Source organism: Cornus florida, unplaced genomic scaffold (assembly GCF_030987335.1).
Source record: "Cornus florida cultivar Cherokee Brave unplaced genomic scaffold, ASM3098733v1 CherokeeBrave_3.0.0_Hap2_Chr11, whole genome shotgun sequence".
Lineage (NCBI taxonomy): Eukaryota > Viridiplantae > Streptophyta > Magnoliopsida > Cornales > Cornaceae > Cornus > Cornus florida.
The window spans coordinates 125,722,444-125,734,915 of record NW_026775581.1 but is presented as its reverse complement, the minus strand read 5'-3'; the positions used below and the strand labels follow the sequence as shown (position 1 = coordinate 125,734,915).

The window sequence follows — 12,472 nt, the reverse complement described above, 5'->3', positions numbered from 1 at the left end:
GTAAAAACTTTACACAAGTTGGGCTTGGCCCATAAGAAAAAGCAATTTGAAAGTAAGAACGTTCAGCGCTAGTTGAAGGTAAGCAAGTTGAGCACGACAAAAAAATTTTGCTATGAGTCCGACACATATTTTTATTTTTTAAAATATTTAATTTAATTAATGTATTATAATTCAGTAATTCTACTTAGTGATATAAGGGACTCACTCAATATCTTCTCTATCAAGATTTACTAAAATAAACACATTCTTATTCGTAATTATGTGATAAAATACTATTAATTAATGACAGTTATTCATATATAAAGAAGATTTTTTCATTAGACTCTTACAAGTCCAAAATAAGTTAAATAAGTAGTTAATTGGAGGTTTGACCTTAATGTTATAATTAGTGTATTTGATTTTTGGTTTCAATCACGTCATGGGTCCAACCCACCATATCAAAATTAGGTATTTTTACCAAAGTGCAATGATCCTTCTAGACTAATTAGTAGTGCAAAGGTAGTCCACAACTACATGATATTAGTCGCTATAAGATTTTTTGCTCTAAAAAAATAATATCTCCTTTTAATAATTTTTTAAAAAAATGTGTATATATATTTTTTATGAGAGGTGTGCCTTTTGCTTAAGTAGTCTGATTGTTAATGTTGTTCTTTTGTTTTACTAGTTAAATTACATTTAATATAGAATTATATACTTTAAAATATTTACATCCTTATGTGAATTTGAATATATAATTTATAAACATATACTGGTTTGGTATTAAAATATAGGATAAATTTCACTAGGTTCATAAGCTTTTGATAAGTTTCATAATTTTACTTTTCTCTTTTGGATATATTTCTTATATCGTTGGACACACGGAAACTAACATAATCTACTAATATCAGCAGCAGAAAATTAATAAAAAGTCAATTTTGCTAGACTAACATAATCTACTAATATCAACAAAAGAAAATTAATAGAAAGTCAATTATTTTGCTCTTCTAATATCTGAAATGACAATAAATGTTTTATGTGCAAAATTATAAAACAACACACTGTCTTTTATCAAGTTAGACTTTTGTCTTTGATAGAGGAGATAAATAGAATTATGAAACATGGAAAAGTCTATATGAAATATTGACAAAAGGTAAGTGAAAATGAAAAAAAATTAAAAATTAAAAATAAAAATAACAAAAAAATAAAAATTTGTGGCCCAATTTAGGCTGGGCAAAAAGAAACCTGTTTGTCCTAAATCCTTATCCGAGGCACATTTAACATCCCTAACCGTTGAATGGTGGATGGTGCTGGTACACCTTATCTTGGATTAATTTGTTCCTCTTTTGGTTGACTATTATATTTAAGTACAAATTTAATTATCAAAACAATTTAAATATTATCAAAAAAAATTTAATATTATTGATTCATTAATTAGTTAAATTGTACTAAAGTAGAAATTTTTAAAGGAACATGGGAACCATATATTATTCTTGGAAAAGTTATTAATTTACCCTTTTAAGTTTTGAATATTCAAGTTTGAAATTTTAAATTCTAAAGATATATATAAAAAATTGTAAAATATATTATTTGAAAAAAAAAAAATGAACAATATATTTTGTTTTTTTTGTTGGGATAGATGGAATAATTTGTAAGTGACTTTGTTAGCCTTTTATCTCTTTTGATAAATATTGATAAGAAATGCCACTGAATTCCCTTAGCAATTGCAGTGCTCTATATATGTTTTTATTTATTTATTTATTTACAAATGATATAAATACACATTGTTCTTATGAAAATTTGAATCTTAAACTTACAAATTTGAAAGATATACAAGTCACCGATAACCATGCCCCCAGATTTAAAAATTGCTTGCAATATTAATTTTCATATTATAAAAATTTATTATTATTATTATTATTATTTGTAAAGGCTAACAGTGACGGAGTATGATTCTCCTTAATTTTCTACTAATATATATAGTTTATCTGAAAAAAATAAATAAATAAATTCTGATGATTACGACTTGGGACCCGATAGGATTACAAAAAATATATAGTTTATTCCGAAATAATATTAAATATATTTTAAAGCAGAAATATTAATTTTGGTTCAAGTCAAAGTAAATCGTGTTCAAAGAAATCAACCACGAGGATAGAAAGTGGACATTAAATAATTGACAGAAGAAGCGGAAATTATTGACATTATTCGTGTGTCAAAATTAAGTGTCTAAAAAGTCACCCTCACCCTCCTTACTTTTGTTATTAATGATGTTTAGGGTTAGGATGTTGAATTGACACTTTGAAATTATAATTGGTGCTCCAAACATAGCACATATTGTAACTAAATTTTTGCTATCAGTGAAAATTTGTTTGTTCGGTTTGAGAATAATTTTTTTTTTTTTTTAAATAAATCTCAAAAAATTGAGAATGTGCATCTATATTTTTTTTCTTTTCTTTTTTTGAGAATGTTCAAATTTCAACCAACTGGAATTTATGAGGTGAAAGTACATCTTATGTATATTGTATATAAGTATATATTAAAAGTTTGGTAAATATGAATTTAATTGAACTACCAAGTCATCTTTTTTATCCCTTACTAAACCAATTCAATGAGAAAGTAACTGGAGAGAATTTTTTTCTAAATAAAACTTACATTTGTTTTATATATCAAATGGTAAAATTTCGAATCAATTTTATAATTTTTGAGCTATTGCTGGTTTGAGTAAAAATACTTACGTTGGATGGATGAGGCATCCAACACCATTTTGCCAAGGGATGGATGCATGGTTGGTTGAGGTTGAGTAGATATTTTTAAATGCATTGAATTGTCCAAATTTGGTAATAGAAACAAATATATCCTCATTAATGAAATTATATATTGTTGAACCGTTAGCATGTCTATCTCGATTCTTGTCGGAGAATAATGACCCCAAAAAAAAAAGAAAAATCGAAATCTCCTTATTTTTTCACTGCTAAATTTTTGCACTTTAAAATGCGTTAATTTTCCGGAGTTCAATATAGCACCATGTTATATGTTATGACCCATCTAACCTTAATTTTAAAAATTAATAATTATTTTTCTCAAATACTATAATTACTCTTTTCAGTTATGGTAAAATTCTTTATTTGGTAATAGAAACAAATATAGTACTACTAATTCTATATTTGGAACTAAAAATTAAGAAAATAAAGAAATTGTAGTAGGGAAAAATAATACTTTTAAAAAGAAATTATATTTAGAATTTTAGATGAATACTATGCCATAGGATAATCCAATTTTAATTGTTTATTTGAAACAAAACAAATCGGACTAGAAAGAAAAAAGGAACAAAATATATTCTGATTAAAAAGTATTATCTTAATTGTGTATATTAAGATTTTAAAAGTTTTTTTTTTCTAAAACTGAATAACTCACTAAAATAGAATTTAGAGGTAGTCCCCACACAATGAGATATTTGACAAGACAAAGGACCACGATTCCATTCATTATAAAATGGTTCGTGAATATGACTCATGATACACAACTTGATTTAGACTCTATTATTTTTCTTTTATAATATTATATATGTGTGTGTGTGTGTGTCATGCGATTATAGTTGCATAGTTGAACCCACTAAAGCTTCGTTTCATGTAATCATATACCATAGTATTTCCGCTCAGAATTTAACGAATCTGCTGCTTTTGTTGATAATGGAAATTATTGGTGTGTTTTCATTATCATCCAATGGAAGAGAAAATAAAAAAAATAAAATAAAACAGTATCGTCCAATTTGTTTATATATATATATATATATATATATATATATATATATGTGGTACGACAATGATTATATTTTATAGGAAATGTCACATCAACGATCGTAAAACTTGACGATCAATCCCGGCAATTAAAACTCACTAAGGCATGCTATTCATATTGGAAATGAGTTACATATTTTTCAAATTAAAAAGGAGTTGGCGGATCCCTTCCCATGCAGAGAGAACGGAGATCATTTCATACGAATTGGCCTTAAAAAATTTCGCAATTTTCAGCGAGCATTACTTTAAAGTCATAATAATTATATGCCATCTCTGTAGCCAGACATAAAAGATAAGACATTTCTAACCCTTAAATTTATGTTCCTTGAAGGACAATATTTAAGAATATCTCTCAGAAATATCTTGCAAACAATTGCAAAGCTGTGTGGGTTTGGAGAGCATGACCATATGGTCAGCTCCTGCTATGGATTTCACTTCTTTAGGTTTGTAATTCTGAATCAGCCATAACTGATATTCTTTCACCATCACTTCATCTTCTTCGCACACGATATAAACCCTAGCGATTGATCCATATTTCTCTTTTGTTAGTAGAGATTCCTTGGCCATGTCTCCCATAAACAACCCACCTGGCCTTACCAGCATCTTGGCTAATTCCAAATCCTGCACGTGACCAAAATAATGAGCAATTCTTAGCTGGTCATATATATATATATATATATATATATATATTGGGATATATAAATTTCTTTGCTAGTGATTTATTCACATAAATTTGCTTGATTGATACACTCACCTCCAGTTGACAATGTTTATAAGCCTTAGTTGCCATATAATCTGGACCAAAAATTACCGAAGTCGGAGGACCCTCCGGCCCTTGATCAAACGTTAATCGGCTATCCATAAGAGACTCCGGTGAGGTCCTCCTAAAGAACTGTTTACCAAAATAAAACACTATATAATGAGAAGGATAGTACTATTCAAACCTAATCGTAAAATTGAGGGAAATAAATATTTTTTTATAACTATATATATATATATATATTCTTACTTCTTGCATGATAGATGATGGAGGACCATCAAGATTAGGCATGTAGGCTGTGATGAAAACTGCAAGTGAGATTTTCTCGGGAAAGCTCTCCATGGCTAGAGAAATGGCCAGGCCACCATAACTGTGACCAACAATGACCACTCCCTCATCATGAGGTAGGGAGGCCATGAAGTCCATCAACGGTCGTATGTAGTCCGATATGGACGCGATCTCGTGGATTGGCTTCGGGTCCACCCCGGAAGCGGCGAGGTCCAAAGCAGTGACACGGTGACCGGCCGATTTGAGCAGGTTGACAAGCTTGTACCAGGACCAAGCTCCATGGCAAATCCCATGAACTAGAACAAAGTGCTTGCCAATCTTCTCCATTAATTCTGGTTCTGTTTTTTTAGTTAAAGTCTTCTGGTTCTATTTAAAGGCGCTAATTAGTTTTTTTTTTTTTTTTTTCCGCAATTTATATTATGGTTTTTGAAGGTTTTGAATACGTTAAAAAAGAGGTGTGCAAAAGTATTTGAATTTGAATACTGTGGGCGGTACTGAACATGTAAGTGAAAAAATATATATATAATTATTAACAATATTTAAGTTTTCACTAATAAAGATTTATATATATTAAATTATTATCTCTGATTTGATAGGTGGGTATCTACCCACTATATTTAATTTGGTAATTAAAAATGACATATTTATTTATTATTGGTCCACATCAATATAGAGTATGGTGAGATATTGTTCATTATTACTTACGTGTTCAATAATTAATGATTCAAAATTATGTAATAATTTCTCAATTAATTAATTTTGGTGCACCAAGCTTCATATTGTGAGGTTTTTATTTTTTATTTATTTATTTTTTTTTTATACATGTTTATTAAGTTTTTGATAGGTCCACCATTTTTAGGGGAGTACGTTTTTATTGGATTAGCCGGGTAATATCAATTTTCTGTAAAATAAAGACAAATTTATAGAGGGCCACACGAAAGCTTATAAATTTGGCAAGAGAGTGACTTTTGATATAATTTTGTATTGTAAAATAAATATGTTTTGGTACATATAAATAAAGAATAATACTTAGTCTTTATAAGTGAGAATTCATCACATATAATATATATATGCTAATTGTTATTATGGATCAATAGTAAATAAATATATTATATTTTAATTATAAAATAGGTAATAAAAATATAATTCTAATTTGGTATGGGAGTATGTACTCAACAATTTTGATTTGATCATTAAAGAAAATATATTTATTTGTTATTGGTCCAAATTAATTGTTTACTTGTTGGTGATGGCCTAAATATTTTTCATAAAAAAAAAAAGTCATTTTAGGATAACACTTGCCTACTCACCAATAAGTAAATTATGGCGAGGTCTACTTCATCTACTTGCTTAAAGTCTTCTTTTTCCTGACTGTTGATATGGATTATCAATAAATTCATACATTTTCTTTAATTACCGAATTAAAATGTCTAGTGATTTTATAATTAAGAAAAACTTATCCCATTTATTATTTGTCCAATCAAAGATCAGAATAGAATAGAATCAATAGGTCATTAGATCCTCACAAGCCAGTGAGCGAGGATCCAAATATTATCCAATAAATGATGTAAAAATTGCTGACAACTCCTTTAAGTTTTCATTTTGTTGCTTACGCCTCTTATATAGGCGTTCTTAAACTAATCATTAATGGACCTCCGTAGTGTGTCTGTGTTATACAAAACAGCATATTTTATTTTATTTTTTTGGACCAACACAACATATATGACGAGGTATATATAGTAATTAAATATATCCAAATGTTACATGAAGTCAAACATATTTTAGTCAATAATAATGGATTAATAGTGATTTAAAACTAAAATTATCATTTTTCGTCCCTTTTCCAATAATTAGCAAATGGTAAGGAAAAATTACAAATATTCTGGAAAGTTAAAGTGTTTTTATTTTTTCATAAATTAGGAGTACAAAGAGGTTATCTGGATTTTTTTTTTTTTTTTTTTTGTTTAGAAGTGGTAGTAAAATAAAACTTCAAAGTAGTTTTGTCTTTTTTACAAGTACATGTTTCATCTGACTAATGAAAAGCAAGTGAGCTGTCCAACGGATAAGACTTGCAATCCACCACAATTATAACTACCGACAGCCCTTGGAAACTAGGGCAAAAATCCTCTCCTGCTCCCGTTCCCTCCCATTCGAATAGGATGTGTGGTTCAGGTTGGGCCACGTCAATTAAAAAAAATAATAATAACAAAAGTTTAACTACGTATGAATAAATAGTGTATATATATATTTCATGTATTTTTTAAAATAATTCGTAATTATCCGAATAAAGAATTTTATCAAAATATCCTTATTTTATATTTCAAAAAGTTTAAAATGCCCTTATCATTTTCCTTCCCAAATTTTTTAGGTGGTGAAAGTGGAAGTGGAAGTGGAAGTGGAAGTGGGGAAGGCAGGTGAAAATCTGAACACAGAAGTGGGGAAGGCAGGGGAATCTGAAGAGAAAAGAGCTGAATCTTTGGTAGTTGCTTGTGAACTTGGTCTTCATTCGTTCGATTTGGTGCTTATACTGGAAATTTTAGGTTGATCAAATCAACTTAGTCTTTATTTGGGTGTTGATCTGGTTAGATCGTCACTCCCCAAAATCAGATAAAATTGGTTTCCTTTTCTTCTTATCTGATATTATTTTGCTTGTTGTAGTTTATTTTCAGTTAATTTTTTTTTTTTCGTTTTTTGTGTTTATACTTCAAATTTTGTTGATAATTGATGCAGGGGTTGTTGGTGCATATTAGAGGACTGGTCGTTTTATTTGTTTCTGTTTTTATTCTTATTTTCTATCCTTTCAACTACTGTAGTTAATTTGATTCATTTTATTGTTGCGGAGGTGGTTGGTGCAAAGGTATTGTAGTTTATTTCCAGTTAAATTTGTGTTCGTTTTTGGTGTTTATACTCAAAATTTTGTTCATAATTGATGTAGAGGTTGTTGATGCATATTAGAGGTCTGGTCGTATAAATTGTTTCAATTTTTAATCTTATGTTCTATGCTTTCAATTCTTGTAGTTTATTTCCAAATAATTTGGTGATCCTTTTGGGTGTTCATATGAATTATTGTGGGTTTATTGTTGTAGAGGTGGTTGGTACATTGAAGCACTCGAATTTTGTGTCCTTTTAAATACACAACAATCTTCTTCTCTCTATTGAAAGCTTTGCTTGTTTGGTTACCTTGACTCCACTTTTTTTGTTAAATTTGGTGTAAATCGCAGAAGTTTGTTGTGGTGTTGTGGTGTTTTAGAGTTTGAAATGGCTAAAATTGAGGCGTCAAAAAAATAAGCACAAAAGTCTTGCATTTGGGTTTCTGAAGTTTTGCCAACTATGGCCAAATTGTTTCTTACTTTTTTGCCATGAGTTGCGGTATTCTATGGTTTCATCCCTCCATTGACATTTTGCTGTTTTTGATGCAGGAAACGCCTCTTCAATATCATAAAACGATCTTCAAACAATTTTTGAAGTTATGACAAGGGCAACGAAGAACGAGCAAAGGCATCAGTTTCAAGTCACAATGGAAATAAATTTAAATCTAGTGCCAAGGTAGAAAAATGATCACTCTTCGACTTTCTTTAGTTCTATCACATAAATTGAAATCATAGGTTAGTAGTGCTGGTTTGTTATTTATGTTGCTTAAATGGAGAGACTGGTTTAATGTTCATGATGATAGAAAGTACCTTAAGAATACTATTCCAATAATAATTTTAGCCAGTCGATTAGAGACTCGTGATTTTCACTTATGGTAAGGATGAATGTTCGAAGAGATTTTTAGGTTGCTTGGAAATCATGGCATATGGTAGGCATATATAACCTTTTTTGAAGAGAACCTTAATTTTCATTATGAGGTTAAATTTATCCATATTTAGCCTTCTTTCGGTTGTAGTTGCTCTCTATGTCTTGTTTCTTAATTTAATAATTAAAAATTCAATATTGTAGCATTCAACATTTGCAATCATATCATCATTTGATCATTTGGTTCAGTGGTTTGCAGTAAGATATGACGACTGCAACTCAGCCCTTTAATGGCAATTTAAAGGCTAAACTTCTCTTGTTTTTTTCACATTATATTTTTATCTTTCTTTTTCAATCTTATATTTAGTTAGCAACTTCATTTGGTTACTGAGAAACCAGTAGAAAGATTATAAAAAGGAAATCTAAATTTCTTTCAATTCCTAATTCTTTGGTTTTCCGGTGAAAGGAAAAATAAATCAGCAAGTTAGTACTGTTGTTTCATTTATTTGGGTAAGCTTTCTCAGCCGTCAAGGAAGGATAAAAGTGTTATCATTCAATTACTCATGGAATTAAGTTCATTAGAAAAATATGTATTGAATGACTTGTTTGACTATATGTTGTAAACTAATTAAGATTGTATTTATATTTTCAACTTCCTTCTATTTTTATTATTTATTTTTTTGTATACTGGTTGCATTGCATTAGTTTTGTTCAATGAGTTGATTTTAAGTTTGAGAGCTAATTCACATAAAATATAATTTTGGAGCCTATATCGTACAGGCACTGCTAGTATCGAATGTATATATATTGTTTCAATTCTTCAATCATTTCTTTTTTAAGCGTTTAGAGCAAGACTAATTTATGCACCAAATTTTTTTACTTTACTCTGGATAACAAATTTGTCACTTTCTTTGCTTAAGGTTTTATTATTTGATTTATAATAAGATTGATGGTAGCATTATTATTATTATTATTATTATTACTATTACTATCATTATTTTAATTTATTCGATAAATGTTACATCAGTGGCTCCATGTATATAGAATTGGAGAGTATATATATGTTATCAACATAGGTAAACAGGTTTCCTTATTTAATATATATTTTTTTAAGATAGTTCTTTTGTAGAAAACTAAGTCTGTCAAAAAAAAAAAAATCCAAAGAAATAGTTTTCTTCCTCTTTTTTTTTTTTTTTTTCAATTTTAAAATTAAGTATTCATTCTTGTTTGCATTTTTATGCAAATTTTTATCAGTTAATTGCTGAATGTAATATTAACTCTATATTAGTTACCATTTATTTTCTTCTTTCACTTTTTTTTTTTAATTCTAAAATTAATGTGTTCATTCTTGTACGGATTCTTATGAAGCAACAAAATTAGTTAATTGGTACACGTAATATTAACTTCAAGTTTCTTTCATGCCACCTTTGATTTCTATTGCGTGCATTAATTTGTATTTCATATTTTGATTTCTTTTGCATGTGTTTCATTTCTTAGATTTACATATCATTTTTTATTTATTTATTTATGTTAGTGTTTGATTCCATCTATGATGATTTTTGTTAAATGTCTCTCATACCATATTTTGATTTATATCTCGATGTATTAAAAACTTTGGTATTTGAATTACCAGTACTATAAATTGAATTACCAGTCAGTTAAAACTCAATATCATGATTTTTTTTGTGCAAATAATGTTAAATAGTAGGTATTTTTATGATCAATGTCTATCCCTTTTAAAACCTTCTATTAACATGGACTACATTAGTTTCAGGCATATCATTTGTTGTTAGTTACCAACAAAATGATCTTTATATGCTCAGTCTCGTGTGTGTGTGTGTGTGTCATATTCATGGATATTAGTCTTGATAGCTAACCATTTTAGATTTTAAATGGACGACGATATGGGAATGTTATGGTGCAATAGAGCAAATACTTGGACTTGAGCAAAAAATTTAATCAGAGATCGGCATATGTATCTCCAACATTGTTCTAGGAATCATGATGCAAAGTTTGTAAAGGGTGGTACGGTAACTAAGATTCTAAACTTATATTAAGAGTACTAAAAATTTATAATTTTTAAATTTAAACTGCAAATTAAATTGTTATAATTGCAGGTAGATTGGATTGTCTACAACACTAGATGGTCGGTATTCCTACGTACAAATGGAGTTGAGCTACAATAAGAAATTATTCATGCACATGTTGGCATTAATGCCATGTATATTTATTTATTTATTTATTTATTTATTATTATTATTATTATTATTTACGTATAATTGAAATTTTTATTATACAATTACGTTGTGATATATAGAACAAATAATTTTAAAACATGTTACATTTAACTTGGGATGTATTCTATCCATATTAATGTGTTCTAGTGAAGAGCATTCATTCTTGGTTTATGTTGGGAATTTAATGAATAATTATAATTTCACATACTTCAGTTTTAATTTGGGATGTATGTTTTCAATTAAGATTGATTTAATTTGTCTTCTTAAAATGTAATCAAATGTGATTTTTATTTGGGATGTGTGTTTTATCTATGAAGACTGTAAACCGTGTTCAAGTAAAATAAGAGGTGATTCTTTCTACAATTTTGTTGGGATTTATTGTACGATATTTGATTATCATATATTACATTTAATTTTGGAATGTATATATCTCCATGATGTTCTTGTGTTGACGTGAAATAAAAGATGATTCATTTTAGGTTATCGTTGGGATTATATTAACTATAATTTGACACATATTATATATATATTATGGGATACATATTTTTCATGATGAATAATTAAATGTGTTCAAAATAAAAAATCAAAAATGATTTTTTGAAGGAGAAATAAATGGTGATTCAGTTACAATTATTCATGGAATTTAGTGCATTCCATTGGTAAGATAACGAAAAATTAACAAAGTTAGACTCAAGATTTACTTGATTCAGAGTCTACATGAAGAAGATATGAAATCTCAAAACTTAACAAAACTGTGAAAACAGGGATGTCAATACAACCAAGCTAACCTAAACAAATGTACTAGATTGTTTGGGATGTACAAATGTATTTGCATAAGAAATTGTCTTACAAATTTATTGGGATGTTTTCTATAAATTATTACGGACATTAGTTATAAAAATAGAAGGATAAATAGAACATATGTATTTGCATGAATGTATCACTTCAGAGTTGTATTTTGATTATTTTCCTTTGGGTCTTGGAAATTATCTAACAAATTTATTGAGATGTTTGTTATAAACTATTAACGACATTAGCTATAAAAATATAAGGATAAATAGAACATACGTATTTGCATAAATGGATTACTTGAGAGTTTTATTTGGATTATTTTCATTTAGGCCTTGGAAATTGTCTTACAAATTTATTAGGATGTTTTCTATAAACTATTAACGACATTAACTATAAAAATTTAAGGATAAATAGAACATATGTATTTGCATAAATGGATCACTTGAGAGTTGTATTTCGATTATTTTTCTTTGGGCCTTGAAAATTGTTTTACAAATTTATCGGATATTTTTTATAAACTATTAACAACATTAGTTATAAAAATATAAGGATAAATAGAACATATCTATTTGCATAAATGGATCACGCCTTGGAAATTGTCTTACAAATTTATTGGAATATTTTTTATAAACTATTAACGACATTAGCTATAAAAACATAAGAATAAATAGAACATACGTACTTGCATAAATGGATCACTTGAGAGTTGTATTTCGATTATTTTCCTTTAGCCTTGGAAATTGTCTTGCAAATTTATTGGAATATTTTTTTATAAACTATTAACGACATTAGCTATAAAAATATAAGGATAAATAGAACATATCTATTTGCATAAACGGATCACTTGAGAGTTATATTTGGATTATTTTTCTTTGGGCTTTGAA

At 28.1% G+C, this 12,472-nt stretch overlaps 1 protein-coding gene and 1 long non-coding RNA gene across 4 annotated transcripts; one reads left to right on the top strand and one right to left on the bottom strand.

Moving 5' to 3' along the window:
* Positions 1–3,876: 3,876 nt before the first annotated feature.
* On the bottom strand, positions 3,877–5,359 carry LOC132284792 (methylesterase 10-like). The gene is made up of 3 exons (XM_059786919.1): positions 4,786–5,359; positions 4,531–4,668; positions 3,877–4,397 (listed from the first exon to the last, which is right to left on the bottom strand). The coding sequence occupies exons 1-3, from the start codon at positions 5,149–5,151 to the stop codon at positions 4,116–4,118; spliced, it is 786 nt and encodes a 261-aa protein (XP_059642902.1). The 5' UTR covers positions 5,152–5,359; the 3' UTR covers positions 3,877–4,115.
* A 1,848-nt stretch (positions 5,360–7,207) lies between these two features.
* On the top strand, positions 7,208–10,911 carry LOC132287041 (uncharacterized). Of its 3 annotated transcripts, none has more exons than XR_009472919.1 (3): positions 7,208–7,303; positions 8,244–8,370; positions 10,445–10,911. It is a non-coding gene; the product is annotated as an uncharacterized LOC132287041 (long non-coding RNA). The 3 variants fall into 3 exon arrangements; XR_009472918.1 differs by having other exon boundaries at positions 7,215–7,303; positions 8,244–10,584; positions 10,677–10,911; XR_009472917.1 differs by lacking the exon at positions 10,445–10,911 and having other exon boundaries at positions 8,244–8,567.
* Positions 10,912–12,472: the final 1,561 nt, after the last annotated feature.

Excerpts from the sequence above, each read along its gene's own strand:
- LOC132284792 (XM_059786919.1), bottom strand. The coding sequence starts at position 5,151 with ATGGAGAAGATTGGCAAGCACTTTGTTCTAGTTCATGGGATTTGCCAT. Across the intron at positions 4,669-4,785 it reads CATCATCTATCATGCAAGAA|TTCTTTAGGAGGACCTCACC; the intron begins GTAAGAATATAT and ends TTTGGTAAACAG. Across the intron at positions 4,398-4,530 it reads ATAAACATTGTCAACTGGAG|GATTTGGAATTAGCCAAGAT; the intron begins GTGAGTGTATCA and ends GGTCACGTGCAG.